Raw genomic sequence first — 22,687 nt, 5'->3', positions numbered from 1 at the left:
CACTTTTAATGCACATTCATGTCCATGTTTACCATTCCAAAGAACTCCAATAGGTTTAAATCTCTTGCAAAGTATAAAATTCACAAACTGTGCTCCCATTAACAAAATAGGAATCTGATTGAAGACAGTTGCGTGTTTTCACAGGGCTGGTACTCCACAATGGAGGCTTCAGTGACAAATTGACCAAGCTAGAGATGCTGTCCAACATTACAAAAATTCAAGCCAAAATTACAAGTTGTAAGTGAAACTTCGGAAGTGCACGTAGCACTTAATAGGCTTCATCTCTCAATTAACCTCAAGTCTGAAAGGGAGCAGTCCCTTTACACAATGTGTTAATTGAGAAACCCATTAATGAGTTGTCTACTATTGTCTGTAACAAGCCTTCTTCACTGGTTGATATACAGAATTGGAATTCCTAGAGCCTGCGTGATATGACTGGCTTTATCAGCACCTTCTATGAGGGGCCAAAAATGTTTCCCTAACACATAAACTTGATGCCAAAATAGCTATGCAGCAGCCAGTAAGATTATAGCTCAATCATATCACATGTAAATTCACAAACAGGCCTAAGTTGGTTACTTGCAGTTCTGAAATGTGTCCAATTTACCTCAGATTACCCTAGAATAGTAAGATGCCTCAAGAATTTGAGGAACAGGTAAAGCTAACTGCCACACTTTGTTACTATGCAATCATAAAATGAGTATTATTCTCCATTAATAAGATACAGCTTGTCTGGCTAAAAAAAATGTTCTACCTACCACACAAGTAAGTATGGGGTATACAAACTACAGTGCCGGTGCAGTGCTAGATATGCAACCCATACATTCTACTGACTGGTGGATCATATCAAATAGCATATCCTTTCGACTGTTCACGACAAACGTAGTATTGATTATTGTCAGCAGCCTGTGCTGTCAAAATTGGAATATGGTGTTCAGCATTAGATGGGATTCAAATATTACGCAGCATTTGCTGAACAATCCTGTGTGTGTTAAGAATTAGATTAAAAACCAGTTGAAGATTATCAGAGATAACAAGGTGTAGAGCTGGATGAACACAGCAGGCCAAGCAGCATCATAGGAGCAGGAAGGCTGACGTTTCGGCCCTAGACCCTTCATCAGCATCTGCAGTTCCTACTATCTTTGAAGATTATCAGTTGGGTTTGCAAGCTGGTATACCAATGGGTGCAAGAAGCTACAGGTATTGATATGCAGGGACTGGTCCTCAGCAGGAAAAAGGCCTTTGTCCATGGATTGTACCTTTTTCAATTAGACCAAAGCTTGTGTGTTTTCCATGGCAACACCTTGACCAAATTAGAGTCCACCTGTCATCTATCAGCGCCATGTTTCTTATGCCTCTAAACTGTTGTTTCCTTTGAAATTTGGTATTTCTGTGGCTGTCCTGATGTATCCAAGGTGAAAATGTACAACAGCTCGTCCCTGTATCAGCAAAACTGCCAAGTCCAGTACCACCAAGCAACTATCTGTATGGTTTTAAGTACATCTCTGATTAAACATAATATATAATTCATTAAGCATGTGATAAATGCCTACTTGTGCAATTCGGGAATCGTTATCAGATATTTAATACTGTCTTTGTCATCATTTATATATTTTTAATAAGTTCATTGATATATGATTTTTAAAAAAATAAGGATGTATTAGGTGATGCAGAGACAGACCTGATTTATAATGATCAACTCCCCATTAATTTGTTTCACCACCAGTTTAACAGATGCATCACGTCACAGCTCATCAAATGGTTCAGCAATTTTCGAGAGTTTTACTATATCCAGATGGAGAAATTTGCCCGACAGGCTGTAAATGATGGCATAACCAATGCCAATGATCTAAAAGTCAACAGAGACTCCGAACTTTACCGTGCACTCAACATGCACTACAATAAAGCCAATGATTTTCAGGTCAGTCATTTCCATCCACTTTGAAGTCTTCTATCTCTATAGATATTTATTAGATGATTGTACTCCACTTCACCATCCTGCAATCCGTATATATCCACATATAAATCCAGTAACCTGTGGATAAAGCATAAGATCATTTGACGTGTCAGCAAAGAAATAAGCCATTGGTCCCATCAATGTGTACTAGTGTTTCCCCATTTGGATGCAATCCAATTCTCCAGTTCATTCATAAAACAAAACAAAGAACTGCAGATGCTGGAGATCTGAAACACACAAAGATAAAAATTGTTAGAGAAACAACAGCATCTGTGAAGAGAAAACGGAGTTAATGTTACAAGTCTAGTGACCCTTCTTCAGAACTGAGGGTCAAAACTGAGTTCTGAAGAAGGGTCACTGGATTTGACTTTAACTCAGAGATAGCAGGAACTGCAGATACTGGAGAATCTGAGATAACAAGGTGTAGAGCTAGATGAACACAGCAGGCCAAGCAGCATCAGAGGAGCAGGAAGCTGATGTTTCGGGCCTAGATAACTCTGTTTTCTCTCTGCAGATGCTACTGAGTTTCTCCACAAGCTTCTGTTCTTGTGTGTCTCTTGCTTATTCCCTTTACTTCTTTTCAAGCAACTTTCTAGCATTCTTCCTTAAAGAACATATTGATTTCATATCAAGAGCTAATTAAATTTAGTGTAAATAAACATTTTTTTCTAATCTCTTTTGTGATTACCTTAAATGTCTTAGCATCAAACCAACCAGTATCATCATTTATCTTATTAGACCTTTAACAGTCTCAAAAATCTATATTAGATACCTCTTAAGATTCTCAGTCTTATTTTATCCAAATTTTCCAACACTATAACCTCTCATTCCTGCTTACCTCTGAGCCAATTGGTGCTGCACCATTTTAATTATTTTTAGACCAACCTATAAATGGGGTGTTTAAAACAGTGCACAATACATCCCACCACAATCTTGTACAATTTGTCATAGAGTCAAAAAGCGTACAAACACATCCTTTAGCCCATCATGCCCATGCTGGTCAACAAACACCAAACTACACTAATCCCATTTACCTGCATTTGGTCCATAGCCTACCATGCCCTGATTTTAAGTACTTATCCAGATACTTTTGAAATGTTGCAAGAGTACCTGCCTCCGCCACCCTCTCAGGTGGCATGTTTCATATATCTACCACCCTCTGAGTGGAAAAAAAAATTCCCTCAGATCTCCTCTGAATCATTTGCTCTTTACCTTAAACTTATGCTGTCTAGACTTAGACACATCTGCCATGGGAAGAGATTAGAAACATAGAAGATAGGAGCAGGATGAGGCCATTTAGCCCTTTGAGACTGCTCCGCCATTCATCACTATCATGGCTGGTCATCCAACTCAACAGCCTAATCCTGCTTTCTTCCCATAACCTTTGATCCCATTCGCCCCAAGTGCTATACCTATAGAAACATAGAAGATCGACTCTGTCTATGCCTCTCATAATTTTATATACCTCAACCCCGATATTCCCTTCAGCTTCTTCTGCTCCAAGGAAAACAAACCCAACCTTTCCAGTCTCGCATCGTAACTGAGACTTTTCATCCAAGTCAACATCCTGATGAATCTCCTCTGCACCCCTTCTAGTGCAATCACATCCTTCCAATAATGAGACGACCAGAACTGCACACAGTTTTCCATCAGTAGCCTATTTGTAAGCCAATTTTGCATTCAGTTTGCCAACTTGCCTTGTATCCCATGTACTCTTCTCAGTGGGTCTTACATGTGAAGCCTTGTCAAAGGCCTTACTGAAGTCCATGTAAACCACATCAACTGCACTACCCTCATCAATATCTTTAGTCACAAAGGAACTAGGTGAATGGGCAAGCTATTGTAGATAGATTTTGAAATAAGCAAGTATGAGGTCATCCATTTCATATTTTAAAAAATCAAGATGTTTTTACAAGGCACAAAGTTAAATGCAGTGAATTTCCAGCCAGATTTGAAGGTTCAGGTGTAGAACTCCTTAAAATGCCACAAACAGGTACAGAAAATAGTCAAGAAGGCTAATGGAATATCTAAAGAGCCAACATGTAAGGAAACAAAGGTTATGCTGCAGTATATACAAAACGCTAGTTAGACCCCACTTAAAATACTATGAGTAGACCTGGGCACCACACCTTAGGAAGAATGCTTTGGCACTGGCGGGAGTTCAATGCAGGTTTACAAGGACGATACCTGGACTTCAGGGGTTTAGTTATGAGAAGATTAGACAAATTAGGCTTTATTCTCTGGAATTTAGAAGGTTAAGGGGTGATTTAATTGAGGTTGAAAGGATATTAACAGGGAAGTAACTAAAGATAAACTATTTCTACTAGTTTAAGATCTAGAACAAAGAGGCATAGTCTAAGAATTATAACCAGGCCAGTCAGGAAAGGTATTAGAAATCATTTCTACATGCAAGGAGTCACGGAGGTCTCTTCCTCACAAAAAGTCATAGAATATGCAGCATGGAAGCAGGCCCTTCAGCCCAAACTACTCCATGCTGACCATGGTGCCCGCTCAGCTAATTCCAATTGTCTGCATTTGGTCCATATCCCTCTAAACCCTTCCCATCCATTTAACTTTCCAAATGCTTTTTAAATGTAGCTATTGTATCTGCCTCAACCACTTTCTCCAGCAGCCAATTCCATATATGCACCACTCTCTGTGTGCAGAAATTGCCCCTCAGGTCCTTCTGAAATCTATCCCCACTCACCTTAAACCTCTGCTCTCTAGTTTTCAACTCCCCATCCCTGGGAAAAAGACTATATGTTTTCATCCTATCTATACCCCTCATGATTTTATACACCTCAATAAGGTCACCCTGCATTCTCCTACATTCCAAGGAATAAAGTCCTATATCGTTAGCAACTCCTTTGTCTGTCCAACTGTCTTTCTCTCTGTTTGGGCTCTATCCTATCGTTTACTCCCTACCCCACCAACCTCCCTATTTTCTGCATATAAACTGACGTTTTCCCAGCCGCCATCAATTCTGAGGAAGGGTCACCGGACCCAAAACGTTAACTCTGTTTTCGCCTTCACAGATGCCGCCAGAGCTGCTGAGCTTTTCCAGCAACTTTGTTTTTGTTGTGAATAAAGTCCTCTCCTGGCCAACCTCTCCCTATATCTCAGGCTACTAGTCCTGGCAACATTCTCACAAATCTTCTTTGCCCACTATCCAGTTTAACTATGTCTTTCCTATAAAAGGGTGACCAAAATGTACACAATACTCCAAGTGCAGCCTCACCAATGACTTATACAACTGTAACATAACATCCCAACTCCTATATTCAATACCTTGACCGATGAAGGCCAGCATGCTAAATGCCTTCTTCACCACCCTGTCTACCTGTGACGCCGCCTTCAGTAAACAATGTACTTGTATTCCTAGGTCCCTCTATTCCACAACACCCTCAGGACCTTACCAGTTACTGTACAAGTGCTACCTTGATTTGACTTTCCAAAGTGCCACACGTCATACTTACCTACGTTGAATTGCATTTGCCAATCCTCAGCCCTGTTTGATCAAGGCCCCTCTGTAATTTATGGTAACCTTCCTCGCTATCAACGATACCTCCTAATTATGTATCATCTGCAAACTTACTATTCATGCCTTGTACATTCACATCCAGATCATTTATGTAAATAACAAAATAACAAAGGTCCCAGCACTGACCCTGTGGCACACCAGTAGTCACAGGCCTCCAGTCTGCGAAACAACTAAAGTCTATATAGACAACATCCATTGCCTTACCCTCATCTATCTTCTTGGTTACCTCTTCAAAAAACTCTAAAAGATTTGTCAGACATGACTTCCTGCACACAAATCCACACTCACTATCCCTAACCAGACCTTGACTATCCAAATGTTGGTTCTGTCCCCCAGTATCCTCTCCAATAACTTGCCTACCACTGATGTCAGGCTCACTGGCTCAGTAGTTCCCTGGCTTGTCTTTGCTACGTTTCTTAAACAATGGAACAACATTAGCCACCCTCCAGTCTTTCAGAACTTCACCAGTAGCTAAAGATGAAGCAAAAATCTCTGCAAGGGCCTCTGCAACTTCTTCCCTAACCTCCCACAACATCTGGACTTGATCAGGTCCAGGGAATTTAATGCACTTTAAGGCTGCAAACACCTCCTCTCTGGTAATATTATGCAGTTGAAAACATCTCCACTTGTTTCCCTTATTTCCTTAGTGTCCATGATTCTGTCCTGAGTAAACACTGAGGAGAAATATTCATTAAAAATCTCCCCTATCTCTTGTGGCTCCACACATAGACTGTCATGCTGATCTTTAAGGGGACCTATTCTCTCCCTAGCCACCCTTTTACTCTTAATATAGCTATAGAACCTCTTGTGATTATCTTTAACCTTATCTGCCAGATCCATCTCATACCATCTTTTTGCTCTTCTGATTTCCCTCTTAGGTGTGCTCCTACACTTTTTGTAGTAATCTAAGGATTCACTTCAGCCCAATAGCTTAAACCCAATGTATGCCTTCTTCTTTTTCCTGGCCAGAACCTCGATATCCCTGTTCAGCCAGGGATCCCTAAACCTGCCGGCTTTTCCCTTCACTGTAATGGGGACATACTGTCCCTGGCCTCTTGATTCACACTTTTAAAAGCCTCCCATTTGCTAGTTGTTCTTTTTCTTTAAAACAGACTCATCCAATCGACCTCTCCTAGATCCTGCCTAATGGCGCCAAAATTGGCTCCAGTTGAGCACCTTAACCTGTGGACCTGTCCTGTATTTTCCATAACAATGTTAAAACTAAGAGAGTTATGGTCATTGGACCCAAAGTGCTCTCCAACTGACACTTCAATCACTTGCCCGACCTCGTTTCCTAAGAAGAGGTCCAGTATTGTACCCTCCCAGGTAGAGCCCTCTACATAGTGATTTAGGAAAATTTCTTGGACACATTTGAATAAATTCCACCTGGTCCGGGCCTTTTACAACCTGGGTGGCCCAATAAATACAGGGCAAATTAAAATCTCCAACCAATACCTACGTATTATTCCTACAGTCTCTCTACATATCTGCTCCTCTAGGACCCGCTGGCTATTTGGGGATCTATAATACAATCCTCACAGAGTGACCATCCCCTTCTTGTTTCTAATTTCTAACCATATGGCCTCATTTGATGACACCTTAAGAATATCCTCTCTAAGCACTGTTGTTATGTCCCCCCTTTTCAAAAGGGAAGCTCCCCCTCCTCACTTACTTGTACTTCTGTCACGCCTGTAGCATCTGTATCCAGGAACATTGAGCTGCCAGTCCTGCCCTTCTCTCAGCCATGTTTCTGTTATGTCTACAATATCCCAGTCCCCAGAGTCAATCCATGCTGTGGGCTCATCTGCCTTACCAGTCAGGCCTCATGCATTAAAATAAATGCACTTCAAACTTGAAGTTTTTTCCCTCGCTTTACTGTGCCCCTGGCTATCCCTGAACAGTAAATTTGCTCATGATAGCTAATGTATTTTCCCCTGATTTCTCAATGGCCCCTCTCTTATTCAGAGTCCCAACCCCCTGCTCAACAAGCTTAAACCCTCCTGGGTAACACTAGCTAAATCTGCCCGCAAGGATATTGGACTCCCTCTGGTTCAAGTGCAACCTGTCCCTCTTGTACAGGTCACCTCTACCCCAGAAGAGATCCTGATGATCCAAGAACTGAAAATCCTGTCCCCTACACCAGCTGCCCTTAAGAGGAACACATTGGCCCTGAATTCTCACTATGCTACTTGCCAAATTTAGACTTACCTGCAAGTAGCTGCTCCTATGAATGTTTACTTGATCTTGTCTAATGGTGTTGTAATCAGCCTTACTCCCAATTTAGCTGCTTAACTTCTGCGCTATCCTTATCCCTTTCCATAATAATTTTGAAATGTGGAGTTACTGTTCCCAAAATGCTCGCCCAATGAAACCTCAACTGCTTGACCAGCTTCACTCAGTAGGATTCGGTCTAGCACTGCCCCATCTCTAGTACAGGTAGCTCTCCACTGGTACAAAAGCTCTCAGGATGCACTTTAAAAATCCCACCCCATTTAATCCCTTCACGCTAAGGCAGTTAATGTCAGCAAAGTTTGGGGCGGCACAGTGGCTCAGTGGTTAGCACTGCTGCCTCACAGCACCAGGAACCCGGGTTCAATTCCATCCTCAGGTGACTGTCTGTGTGGAGTTTGAACGTTCTCCCTGTGTCTGTGTCGGTTTCCCCTGGGTGTACCGGTTTCCTCCCACAGCCTGAAGATGTGCAGGCTGGGTGGATTGGCCAGGCTAAATTGCCCATAGTGTTCAGGGATGTGTAGATTAGGTGCATTATAGGGAGATGGGTCTCGGTGGGATGCTCAAAGGGTCGGTATGGACTTATTGGGCCGAAGGGCCTGTTTCTACACTGTATGGATTCTATGAAAACAAAGTTGAAGTTTCCTACAATTATAACCCTGTTTCTCTCACACCTTTCTGTGATTTGCATACATATCTGCTCCTCTATCTCCATCTGACTGTTGGAAAGCCTAACCTGTAATCCCAGTAAAGTAACTGCCCCTTTTTTGTTTCTGAGCTTATTTGATTTCTTAATTTGATTTATTTATCGTCATCTGTATTTTGTTACAAAATACAGAGATGTGTTGTGTAGTGTATCCACTCTCTGGCGCCATCTTAAAACACAGAAAAATAAACCAAAACATTGAATATAAAAACAGAAAAATAAAGAGATGAAGAAAAAGCGTTCAACTTTTCAGTCCTTCTTGTTAAATGCTCTACCATGAGCCATGGGCCTACTGGCCAGGAACGAATCTCCTCCGTTGCGCTGCCGACACTAGAACAAAAGTCTCCATGGTTTTGGCGCCATCTCGCCTCAACTGATGCCCTCGCCACTATTAGTCCTCGCTGGACCTTACCCAATTCAGATGCCACTGATACTGCTCATGACCACACTGACCCAAACTCTACTCCGCTGCCGCCATGTGACCTCTTCAGGCCTAACCAGCTGATGCAGCCGCCATTGATGCCGTCAGGTCTCGTACTGGACCCAAATCCTCCGCCGCCACCAACGCCATGAATCTGCACAGGGACACAGATGGCACTGGGAACCCAAATTCACCTCTGCCGCAGCAGCCATGAGTTGGCGCTAGGTCTTCCTCATCGATGCAGAAGCCGCTGTGTGTCCACACTGGGCCCAATCGAGTCCACGCTGAGCACACTTGCAAATGTTGCCCCAGTCGAGCTCTTCAACATGAGGTAGGTAAAATAAAAGAGAGAAAAAAAGAAGAAAAGAGAGAAAAAAAAGAAAAGAAAGGAAAAAAGCAAATGGAGTGGACGTGCCCTGGGCTCAGAAGCCCTACTCCACCGCCATCTTACTGGAAGTTCTACCCAGGTGGCCTCATTTGAAGACCCTTCTGGGACTTTCTTCTTTAATACTGCAGTGGTGGTATCCTTTATCAATAATGCAATGCCCCACTTCTTCTACTTCCTCCTCTATTGTGCCTAAAAACTTCTGTACCCTGGAATGTTGAGCTGCCAATCCTGTCTCTAGGTACAAAACCCAAGATCCCATTTGTCTTTTATCTAACCTTAACTACTCATGCTTTTACCTTCAGAAATCTGTGCATCAACACATTAAATTCCCTCTGCTGCTGTACTTGATTTGAAGTATATTTCCTTTCTCCTTTCTTGCTTCTACAGTGTATGAGTTCAGATTTCTCCAACATTGAATTGCATCTGCCAGCAATCTGACTGCTTTGGTCCTTAGCTATGTCTTCCTCTGTTTATGGAGTTGTTTCCCAGAGGAAATCATGTTCATTGCAAGCAATTAAACATTTTATATGTCAAGTTCTCTCCTGCAGATATTACATCTCACAAGTTCATTTTTAAAAAAAGTTCAATAATGGGATATTGGTTTTGTTGCTGGGCCAATATCCATGATTATACTTGAAGGTAGTGGTGAACTGCTTCAGTTCATTTGGTGTAGACAGGCCCTCAATGTTGTTCGGGTTCCAGGGTTTTGACCCATGCACACTGAAGGAACAGTGTTATATTTTCAAGTCAGAATGGTGAGTGGCTTGAAGAAATGCCTGCAGGTGGTTTCACCAAAGACCAGAGCTTGGTGCCTCATTGAGTGTCTAGTTTCACTTGTGTGATGCTGATAAGTGACTGTTGGAATTCAGGCTCAATCCTGACCCGTTGACTTTCACTATTAGGCAGGTTCACTGATTCTCCTGCATCTACTCACTGACAAGTCATGATTTCTGATCTGCTGGCACAGTAAATCTCATTGATTACATTGCTTTACGTTTTGCTGTCAGGAGAGTTGGAGATCCCTTTTCAAACATTCCAATTGATCTGAAATTGAATTAGGAGGCCAAATTTTTTTTAAACAATTTCACATATTTAATGTACCATTATGAGAAATAACTGATCTGTTTAAGTATGGGGGTGTAACAGTTCTCTGTTTCTCTGCTTCAGCCTTGCAATTGTTCTCAATCCCAAGCACCTCCATTATATTGTGGGGCGGGTTCACCTGTGTTATAGTGAATGGCGTTTGCTGCTCTTTGGTTCAGGCCTAGTAAGTATGCAGCATCAATCTAACAATGATATTCCTATTTCTTTCCAATTCTTCCTTCTGCCTCCATGGGGAACATCTGAACAAGAGTCTTCTCATGAACAATACAGTTTAATTGAAGATCGTTTGTAGATTAACTTCACTTTGTGGTGCTATAATTATTCCTCAAACCCACTTTGTCTTCTTGCCACTTCCTAAGCCAGGCAACTCTGAAAGGTTCCTAGCAGGTAAGCTGCATTTATTGGCAGACAAACACCAGAATATCCATCCTTTCCTCATCTCTTCACAAATCAACATTCGTTGAGCCACAGAGGTCCACAGCACAAAAGAAGTCCCTTCAATCCATCACATCTGAGCCATGAATAAACAACCACCTGACTATTCTAATCCCATTTTCCAGCACTTTGCCCCTAGCCTTGTGCACTTGCATTGCCGAGACATCGATCTAAATGCTATGAGGGTTATGCCAAGGGTTATTTGAGAGTTGGAATGTTATACCTCCAATATCAAAGTATCTTCCCTCTCTCAAATTTCATGTTATCCTTCTTATTTTCAATGATGAGAATCACTTCTGATGCATTTCTGTCTGATGTCAGGTCCATTGCAGGTAACTCACCACAATATACTCATCAAGCAAAGTGTGGGAATCGGAAGATACACGATCACACTAAAACAACCCAGGATTAAGTAATCCACACGCTTGAGTGAGGCTGAAACCAGGATTGGCTCAGGATCCTGAGAAATGATTCTGTGCATTCTTACAGTGGGAAGGTTGCAGGCAGAGATTAGCAGTGTTTGCTTATGTCAACGCTAAGACATTCCATTCCCAGGCACTGCTTTGTAAAAGCTGAGAGAGACTGGGTGCAAAACTGGATTCTGTAGCACCAGTTGTCTGGACATTGTGGGTGATGGTTGAGGACTAAAATGGCATGGGATGAGCATTCACATACTTTTGCCATGAATCATGCTGGACATTATCTCGGTGAGGGATTGTAGTATGGTGCAACTAATTGCCTCTTGATATGCAGAGCAGGCAGTCCTCAGTCGTGAATGTACAAGTCAGGTGAATTTAACACAACGGTTAATCTCCTCTTGCAATTTAGCACAGCTGAGCATATTAAATAGCAGGAAGGATTCCCCCACGACTTCATTACCAAGAGTGTTTAAAGCGGGGGGGGGGGAGAGTTGGTGGGGGTGGGGGGGACTTTCTCCTGGCCACAAGACTCAACCTACAAAATGTCGAGGGAGGAATTCTCCAGCTGCACATTACTGATGAACAATGTGTGAGGCAGCTGTACTTTAGGAAAGAAGCCCTCTACTACTTAATGCAACCACAACTGTACCCTTCGGCCACAACAAAGATTACATAGTCAGTGGCTGTGAAAGTGACTACGGCAATGACCACTTATCTGGCTGGAGATCCCTTGACATTGGAACTGGTGACAATTGTATCATGTTGCTGTTTCCATCCACTGTTGTGTAAGGACAGACACAGAGGGTCTCATCTATTCAAGGAGCGCAAACTATGTTTAATTGCACAAAAACAAAGTTGCTGGAAAAGCTCAGCAGGTCTGGCAGACCTGTGAAGGAAAAAAACAGTGTTAAAGTTTCGGGTTCGGTGACCCTTCCTCAGAACTCGAAACATAAACTCTGTTTTTTCCTTCACAAATGCTGCCAGACCTGCTGAGCTTTTCCAGTAATTTCTGTTTTTGTTCCTGATTTACAGCATCCGCAGTTCTTTTGGTTTTTATTATGTTTAACTGCATGTGGCAGCTTTGGCTCATTTGATCACGCTCTTGGCTCTGAATTAGAAAATGTTGGGTTTGAGTCCCTCTCAAGATTTTTGATCATAAAGACCTTGGCTGACATTCCAGTGCATTACTGACAGAATGCTGTACTGTTGGCAGTGCCTTCTTTCAGATGAGATGTTAAACCAAGTCCTTGTCTGTCTTCCCAGGTAAGAGATCCCATGGTGCCGTTTTGAAGTAGAGAAGGGAAGTGTCATGAGTGTTCTGCCCAATGTTTATCTCTTATGCAACATAGTAACAAGCACAGACTATTTCATTATTTTCACATTGCTATAGGACCTTGTTATGCGTAAACTAGCTGTCATATTGCTCACATTATAACAGCTCAGGGACTGGACTTGAAAGTTCTTAATTGGGTAGCAAGTGTTTTAGGATGTGTCTTGAAGTAGTTCAAGATCCTATATGAATACCAGTGCATGTATTCTCTGATTTCATTGCCTTTTGCTAGAAAGTAGCAGGCATAGCAAGCAAGCACTTTGCTACAATTGCAGGTGTCCTCAGTAGGGGAGGATGCTATTGACTGCACTGTATTGTGGTTGCCATCTCTCAAACCTGGCATATACTGGAAGCAAAAACAGATTCTACTCCAACATTGAGCTGGTACGCAACCACAGGCAGTAAATCAATGTTCAATATGCTGGCAGAGGTCATGATGCCATTGCCTGCAGTAATCTGCTGTGCCACCAATATTTGAGCTGCATGGCAAACCAGAGTGGCTCCCAGCCAACAAAGGTTACCTGTCAGTGACATGGTTTGTGATCTGGTGCTCGATCCAGACACACAATGTACAGCAGTGAAATCCATGTCACAACATGAAATGTGATGGAAAAGTTCATCATTCTGAGAGGGCAGTTCTTCTCATCAGCTATTCAATAAGCAACATATTAAGAGAAGTATAGGGGAGAGGGGAAAGGGAGGAAGAAGAGAGAGAGGGAAAAACAAAGACAACCTAGAAAGCCACTATCTGCCTGGGTTGTCCGTAAGAGATAAATGGACCACAATATCAGTAAACACATCCTCAATTCCCTAAACACCAAAAGATCTACACCTTGACAGTGACTGATAGGCAACATCAAAGAGTGGCAGAGATGGGAACATGCGTGTTAAGAGATGACAAGTCAGCAACTGTGGTGGTGCAACAACAATCCTAGTGATCTATTGGGAGGGCTAGATTTCTGGGCTAACACCTTGGAAGTCCATTTGAACACTCAGGTTCACAGCAGTAGCAGCTTCCGTGGCAGTAAACTTACCGTGTCTGTGGACAGTCTGACCTTCCATTTATCACACCCAGATGTTGGATATCTGGTTCTTGGGCTATAATGGAAGCTGAGACATTGGCCATCAGATGTTGCATGATGGTTGGGTTCACAAGTGTGCAAACACAGTTGCCCACTACTTCAATGTTGGAAAGGATGAGCTCCATAATTTGTACAAAGTCCTATGCTAAGTTGGTGTTTAATATTTCAGTGTTTCTTGATATTGAATACCGACTTTTTGGCATACACCAATCATTTCATTGTACATACCCATCAGCCTTCTTCTGTTGGCTGCATGATCTAAATCTGCTGCACCCTTGTGCCATCTCAGCATCTAGTAAGGTGGCACCTGCAACATTCTTCCTCCTACCCTGGCTGCACTGCACTCACACTCTGTGTCTTACCATTTGCAGATCCCACCTCTAATCTCTCTCAATCAGTGTCAGTATCTGAGCTGGTGACTATGACTGTGGAACTTGATGCATCCTGTGTCTTCTTCATCATTCTTTCATTGGTGCTCCTCCTCTTCCCTGCCAGATTACAGTTCACAGGTAGAGAAAGGAGAAAGGCGCAGAACTAGGTTTGTGGTGAGGGGAGCAGAAAATTAACAAGTGCATGCTTACACTATCTGCAGATTGTAAATCAGTAGAGATAGTGAGAAATGGGATTTCTGAAAGAATGTTAGGTATAGAGAGACTGTCGTGTTGGGTTGCAGCTGTTCTGCTGGATATAGGTACATTTTAGTAATGGCCAACTTATTCCCCTACCTCTCCCTCCCCTCTTCTTGGGATTTAGGACCTGCAGGTGTAACTGTCCCCTTTTGAACATTTCTGACTGCCGATGTGGTGCCTACGTGCATCACCACCTTACTCTGGATGTATGTCAGTGAGTATTATGCAACCAGTTTTGATGATGTGGTTAAACAGTTAGTTGGCAGTGTGAGATGTGGATGTGAGGCTTGCAATAATAGGAAATATGTGAGGAAGAGGTGAAGCTATGGATGTTAGTAATGAATCCTGATACGTAAAGATTGCTGGTAAATCAACAATGTTTATTTAATTCATCCTCAGGATGTGAGTGTTGTTGGCAAAGCTGTTTACTGCCCATACTTAATTGGACCATGTCAAGTAGGTACATTCGCAGTTCTGTTAGGGAAGAAGGAGCAGGATTTTGACACAGTAGGGATATAATTCTACATCAGGATCGTCTGTGAATTGGAGGAGAACCTCCAGGAGATTTAGTGAATTGAACAGTTTCTGAGGGTGGTGATACAGTTGGACATAGCAGTTGAAGGTGAATTCACTGATCTTGATCACTGATAGGAAATCCCTAGACTTCTTGGTAGCACTGCATCCAAGTACTTGTGGCTTGAGGCTCGGCATTGACTTTCATGGCTATCTTCTCCAACTGCCTTTTGACTATATTTCTGGAGGGCACCTTGCAGACCCATGACACCTCTTATCCTCTCCATAAAACCTCCAGTGTGGGACCTAAAAACCTTGGAACCCGCTCTTTTCCATTCCTTACTGTTTCATAGGTAAGATTAATTCTCAGCACCAGGCACATTTACTTCCCTATTTAAACATGAGGCTAATTTTTAAAAGTATGAAGATGTTAAGATTTTGATGCACTGATAGACTGAGCCAATCGACAGCCTGGTTAACAAGGACAACAGGCAGAAATCTTTTAAGTGAGCAAGCAGCTTGGTGAACTGCCTACATGTCAAGCATTATACTTTATAACATATATTATATATTACATACATTATGATCACCATTCTGATTTTTGAGCAACTCAATTCAGTCCTCACTAACATTTACAGCAATGCACATATTGGAGCTTCTATTGGGGAAGACAAGGTAAGGGCGGAGATGACACAGTAGGGATTCAGAACCCTATCTCCAACATGATACAAAGGAAACATGCTGAAAATGTAAAGGATATCGATTGTTGGTCAAGGAAGTTAGCCATCTGGATGAAATCTTTAATGATCAGAAAAAATGGGATCTAGGGCCATGACATATGCTGCAGCCTGTTCTTCCTCTTTCAGAGGTTAACTTGTTATGTATGTCCAACATTTATTCATTTTGTTCAGATTGCAAATGTTGGCAATGTTACATTTTATTTTGTGTGTATTTTAGGTCTCTTTGGCAGAAGATATTGGTGCCATATTCTTGTGTTGTGTTCCTTAACATAGAATTACTACTCCAATTGGTAAAATCTCAAACAAGTTTACTTAGCAAGCACTATGATAAGTCTGACGTGTAGTTACTTGGACTCCTCATACCTGCTAGTCATGTGTTCATTTTGATTCATTAGCATTGATCTTAAAGCAGCAACACAGCATTCCCTTTATTTCCAAGATAAAATTACATGCAATAAAGTGAAAATATACGTACAATAGAACATTGTAGAGAAGTACAGCACAGGGACAGGCCCGTCAAGCCTGTGCTGATCATCATGCCATGACTAAACTAAAAGACAAACCTTCTGCCCTTATTCAGTCCATATCCCTCTATTCCCTCCCCATTCATGTAACCATCCAGATGTCTCTTAAATGTCACCAATGTGCCTGCTTCCACCACCTGCTCTGGCAGTTCATTCCAGGCCCCTACCACTCTCTACCACTTTCTTCGCACATCTCCCTTAAACTTTTGCCCTCTCACCTTGAACCCGTGCCCCCTTGTAAATTGAAACTTCGACCCTGGGAAAAAGCCTCTGACTATCTGCTCTATCTATGTCTCTCATAATTTCGTAGACCTCTATCAGGTCTCCTCTCAGCTGTCGTCTTTCCAGTGAAAACAATCCTAGTCTTTTTAACCTTTCCTCATAGCCAATTCCCTCGAGACCGGGCAACATCCTGGTGAACCTTCTCTGCACTCTCTCCGAAGCTTCCACTTCCTTCTGGTAATGTGGCAATCAAAACTGCACACAATACTCCAAATGCGGCCTAACATGTTTTGCCAACGCTTGTACTCCATGCCCCAGCCAATGAATGCAAGCATACCATATGCCTTCTTATTCACCTGTGTTGCCACTTTCACGGAACTGTGGACCTGCACGCCCAGATCTGTCTGCCATTTATAATATAATTCACATCTAAATTTGATCCTCCAAACTGTACCACCTCGCACTTGTCTGGATTAAACTCCATCTGCCATTTCTGCACCCAAGTCACAAATCTGTCTATATCCTGTTGTATCCTTTCACAATCGTCAGCACTATCAGCAACTCCATCAATCTTTGTGTCATCTGCAAACTTACTCATCAGACTAGCCACATTTTCCTCCTGCTCATTTGTATATGGTACAAACAACAGAGGACCTAAGACTAATCCCCATGGAACACCACTAGTTACTGGTCTCCATTTTAAAAAACACCCTTCCACTACTACCCTCTGTCTTCTATGACCAAGCCAGTTTTCTATCCATCTAGCCAGCCCACCCCAAATCCCATGTGAATTTAGTTTTTGTACCAATCTGCCATGTGGGAGCTTATCAAATGCCTTACTAAAGTCCATATAAACTACATCCTCATCAATTATCTTTGTCGCCTCTTCAAAAAATTCAAACAGGTTGGTGAGATATGACCATGCCCGCACAAAACCATGCTGCCTGTTGCTAACTAGCCCATTTTCTTCCAAATGTGCATATATCTTTTCCAATAGCTTCCCTACCACAGACGTCAGGCTCACCGGCCTATAATTTCCCGGATTATCCCTGCTTCCTTTCTTAAACAAGGGAACAACATTGCCTAATCTCCAGTCCTCTGGAACCTCGCCTGTGGTCAAGGAGGATGTGAAGACATCTGCTAATGCCCCAGCTGTTTCTTCCCTTGCCTCTCACAGTAACCTGGGATAGATCTCATCCGGCCCTGGGGACTTGTCTACCCTAATGCAATTTAGGATACCCAAAACTTCCTTCTTTAATATACTGACATTCTCTAGAGTATTCACACACACATCCCTGACCTCAACATCACTCATGTCCTTCTCCTCGATGAATACCAATACAAAGTACTTATTAAGGATCTCTTCGACTTCCTGTGGCTCCACGCACAACTTCCCTCCTTTGTCCTTGAGGGGACCTACTCTTTCCCTTGCTACCCTGTTTCTTCTACTATATGCATAAAAAGCCTTGGGATTCTCCTTGACCATGTTTGCTGAAGACATTTCATGGCCCCTTTTTGCCTTCCTAATTCCACGTTTAAGTTCCTTCCTAATTTCTCTATACTCCTCAAGGGCTTTGTCAGTTTGTAGCTGCCTAGACCTATCGTATGCTTCCCTTTTCCTTTTGACTTAAGTTTACAAATTCCTTTGTCATCCATGGTTCTTGGATCTTGCCATTCCTATCCTTCAGTTTTGCAGGGACATGCATGTATTGCATTTTAATCAACTGATTGGTAGTTTCAAATCTATTTATACAGCCATAAGAACTATAAAATGTATCAGTTTTAGAGTATAAGGGTCTGAATAATTAGATTTGACAAATGTATCAGGTCTTGAGATTGGATAACCTTCTGGAGTTTTTGACTTGGTTGATTCCCACTTGTATGTGAGTTGATTTCTTGTGTGTCATTGTTATTGGCTGTTGGCATGGTAATCTTCCACACCTTAATTATCCAATCATGCAGCTGGAGCATTATACAGTTCCTTCAGTTTCCTCTTAACTTTGCTCCATTAGGCTTTCTTACTTGATAGGAACTAGGCTTACTGCACATTTTGAATACCTCTGTGGGTAACCAGGCTCCTTGCACAGGATGTATGACTTTCTGGCCTGTATGCAGATTAGGCAGTTCCATACCTGCGTGTTAGTCATGCATCATCTTTATCCTCCCTTATTTTTCAATAAGTTTGTCTTACATTGCTGGGAACTTGGACAGGTTATGGCTTAGCAGGATTGTCCTAACTTGTCTTCAAAACATGTTCTTTGCCGGTGATGGTAAGTCTGTATCCAGAGGCGTATGCCTTAATGTATCAAAACAATGTGAAGATCCTGTTTTGTCATCGTCCACTTCATGATAATTGCTTTAATGTACAAACTATTTGCCCAGTGAGACGGTTGGATCTAGGATAATGTAGTAAGACTATCACATGGTTTATGGCACAGTTATTGCACATATCAACAAAGAAACTGCCTGTATACTGTGGCCTGTTGTAGATATGATCTGTTCAGATATACTGAATAGACTGTAATGTTCAGTCACAGATGCACTTGAAATTTCCTTTAACGGATTCACAATTGAAAATGTGAAAAGTAGATGGAGAGCAGAAGAAAATTGGCGCCAATATGATGAGTAAAGCAATTTTGGACCAAGAGACTAACACAATCTCATGAGTGCAGATTCTTTGTATTATTGCGGATGGTGATTCTGTCATGCCTCGAACATCCTCACCATTTTCTCAATGTCATTGTTGATCCCTGGCCAATATACAATATCCCATACCAAGCCTCTTGTTTGCTCAATGTCCATATGTCTTTCTTGCAGTGGTGACAATATGTCCTGGAAAACTCGGGTTACCCGCTGTAAAAATTATGCCTCTTGACATACATAATTTATTTTTGTATGGTCAAAAGCATTTTTCCACACATCTTTTATTGTGTCAGGCCACCCTTCTCTGATGATTTTCCAAAGTGCCTTGAGTGATGGATCATTAGCTGTTTTGCCCAAGTTGTTTGCGTATGCACTGACCAAAATTTATCAAATTGACCTTAAGCATATAGAATCATAGAATCCTTACAGTGTGGAAGTGGGCCATTCGGTCCATCGAATCCATGCCGATCCTCCAAAGAGCATCCCATCCAGATCCACTCCCTTCCTACCCCTGTATCCCTGCATTTGCCATGGTAATCCACCTAGTCTGCACATCCCTGGACATTATGGGCAATTTAGCATGGCCAACCCACCTAACTTGTACATCTTTGGACTGTGGGAGGAAACCGGAGCAACCAGAGGAAACGCACGCAGACACAGGGAGAATGTGCGAACTCCACACAGACAGTCATCCAAGGCTGGAATCAAACCTGGGGCCCTGTCATTTTGAGGCAGCAGTGCTAACCACTGAGCTGCTGTTGATACCTTCCATCTTGATTTCCACAGTGTCTACTTCCATGTCCAGTGGAATTCCTGCATTTTTATTTGATTTGTTAATCTTCTCTAAGTGGCTGGGGTGACCATTTTGGTACTAGTCCTAGAGTCATAGAGTCATCTTTACAACTTGGAAAGAGGCCCTTTGGCCCATTGCGTCTGGTATCATACAGTGGTGTTTTTTTTCTGGGGTCCCTGCTGCTTTTCCCTGTGATTTTCAAGTTTGCATCACCACCTTCTTGTTTTAACACAAGTCATCATGAATCAAGGTGTCGTAATCTTATATTGTGTTACTGAACACTGAATTACCATGCTGACACTGGATTGGCAAGTAGCATAGGATGAATTTACTTGAAAATCTCAAACAAATTTATTGGATATAAAAAGCGATAACTTGCAGTTACAAAGCAACTTATGTACACATCCTTAATCTAGCATCACACTGCTTGGAGTCCTTATAGCTTCTGGTCATGTGATTTCATCTTGGCTCAATGATCAGCGCTGACAGCATTAATATAATTAAAACCATGACGTGGTTTTGAGATCCCTATTTGTGCGCTGTTACCACCTGCCCACATATACCTCCCTGTGCAGAGACAGAAGAACTTCAATCTTGAGGCTGCTATGTTGTATCTTCTGCTTAGCGGCTGGAAAGGAGGAATACTGGAAATATTTGTTGAATCCTGATCTCATCAGACATAGATAGAGATATGGAAGGGTGTGAACCATGGAAACATGTTTTCCAAGTCTGGCTTCATTTCTATCGTCATTTCTAACAGTTAGCATGTCTGTTGAGTTGTATATTTTATACGGAGAGTCGTAGAGTCCTACAGCATGGAGACAGGCCCTTCGGCCCAAACCAACCAAAATGCCCATCCACACTAAACCCATTTCCATGCATTTGGCCCATATCCTTCTGAACATTTCCTATCCATGTATTTGTCCAAATGCCTTTTAAATGTTGTTAATGTACCTGCCTCGACCACTTCCGCTGGCAGCTCATTCCATATGCGTACCACCCTCTGTGTAAACACTTTGCCCCTTAGGTTCCCATGTATTCTTTCCCCTCTTACCTTAAACTATTGCCATCTAGTCCTCGATTCTCCAACCCTGGGAAAAAGACTGAGTGCATTAACCCTATCCATGCCTCTGATGATCTTATACACTTCTATAAGATCCCCCCTCAGTCTCTTACGCTCTGAATATCTCAAATGAAGGGATGATGCCAGGTTCTATGTGAATAACAGGTTTTATTCAGTGCTGTGAAATGTCTATTTCATACTCCAGCTCTGGCTTCCATTTCTTTCTACAGCTTGTTTTCTTTTCTGAGTCCTCACCCAGACTTAAGCAAATAAGCACAATGATCAGCAATTGTAAACAGACTCACACAAAATGATTGACCACCACATGCTGTAATCAGAATTTTTAAAAAGTGCTGTGATTAGACATCTAAGTCAATTATTTCATCAACCCACTATATCAAAGATATAGATTTACTATTTGCACTATGTACTATGCAGTACACCAAAGTGCATGCATTCTCTTGCTGGTGCAATATTGGTAATTCCCTGTGAATGGATCATATGTCTGTGTTCACTCTCTCAGCTAGGACAGTGCGGGAGGAGGTCAAAAGAATAAGAAAGTCACTTTTATTTCCTGAGTCTTTCCATTCCCATAGCTAATACAGGTAGCCATTTTTCATGAAAAAGCCCCAAAAGCCACATATCTGACAACATATATCATCACAATTGTAATCCTGTCCTCCACAATATCTAAATAGACCTCCAGCACCAGTCACTGGATAGTAACCAGGAAAAGAAACACTTTATGAAGAAGGGTCCTGACCCGAAACGTCAACTTTCCTGCTCCTCTGATGCTGCCTGGCCTGCTGTGTTCCTCCAGCTCCACACTGTGTTATCACAGAAACACTTTTCCCCATTTTCCCCACTCCTTTGCTTAGCAAGCTAACAACAACAACCTGCATTTCTATAAAGCATTTAGCATCGTAAAATGCCCAATGGTGCTTTATGGGAGCATTATCAGACACAGTTTGACACTAAGTTACGTTAGGAAGTATTAGGATAAGTGACTAAAAGCTTTGTCAAAGAGTTGGGCTTTAAGGTGCATCTGAAAGGAGGAGAGATAGAAGTAGTCATAAGAAAGATTTAGGGAGGGTATTTTCAGTACTAAGTGCCCAGATAGTTGAAGGAGCAGCCACCAATGGTGGAGAATGAAAATTGCCAATGTTCAGGAGGAATTTTTTTCTTCATTCATGGGAATGTGGACATCTCTGGCCAGGCTAGCATTTATGGCCCATCCCTAATTGCCCAAAGGGCATTTAAGAGTCAACCACATTGCTGTGGGTGTGGAGTCACATGTAGGCCAGAACAGGTAAGGATGGCAGTTTCCTTCCCTAAAGGACATTAGTGAACCAATGGGTTTTTCCGACAATCAACAATGGATTCATTGTCATCATTAGCCTCCTAATTCCAGAATATTGCCAAGGTCTCTGGATTAATAGTCCAGCAATAATACCACTAGACCATTACGTCTCCCTGCCTCCACCATACTCTCAGGCAGTGCATTCCAGATCCTAATCCCTTTTTGCATGAAAAGCTTTTCCTCCTATCACTTTTGCTTCTAAATCTTTTCCCAGTCCCCAAAATTTGTTTTGTGCGAGAACACTGTATCCCTGTTACTCTGTTGAGACCTCACATGATTTGAATACTTCAATCAGATCTCCTGTCAGCCTCATCTCTGAGAAAAATATTCCCAATGTCTCCAATTTATCTTCATCACCAAAAGACCATAAAACACAGAAGCAGAAGTAGGCCCATTGAGTCTACTCTGCCGTTCAGTAGGATCATTGCAGATCTGATAACGTTCAACTCCACTTTCCTGCCTTTTCCACATAATATTTGATTCCCTTATTGACTAAAAATCTGTCTACCTCAACACTAAATATATTTAACATTCCAACTTCAGCAACCCTCCGTAGATCCTCAGGTAGAGAATTCCACAGATTCACTA

The 22,687-nt window shown here is 42.1% G+C and overlaps 1 protein-coding gene across 1 annotated transcript in view; it reads left to right on the top strand.

Annotated features, from left to right (window-relative positions):
- The window catches only part of LOC109910783 (prospero homeobox protein 1-like), a 56,766-nt gene that overhangs the window by 31,429 nt on the left and 2,650 nt on the right, over window positions 1-22,687 (top strand). The window contains exon 2 of the mRNA XM_048600037.1: window positions 1,727-1,921. Within this exon, the coding sequence (XP_048455994.1) occupies window positions 1,727-1,921 (195 nt within the window). The remainder of the gene's footprint in view (window positions 1-1,726; window positions 1,922-22,687) is intronic.

The sequence above is a fragment of the Rhincodon typus genome, chromosome 8 (genome assembly GCF_021869965.1).
Source record: "Rhincodon typus isolate 14 chromosome 8, sRhiTyp1.1, whole genome shotgun sequence".
In the NCBI taxonomy this organism is placed as follows: Eukaryota; Metazoa; Chordata; class Chondrichthyes; order Orectolobiformes; family Rhincodontidae; genus Rhincodon; species Rhincodon typus.
Note: the sequence above shows the minus strand (reverse complement) of the source record. Positions and strands in the feature narration are given on the sequence as shown.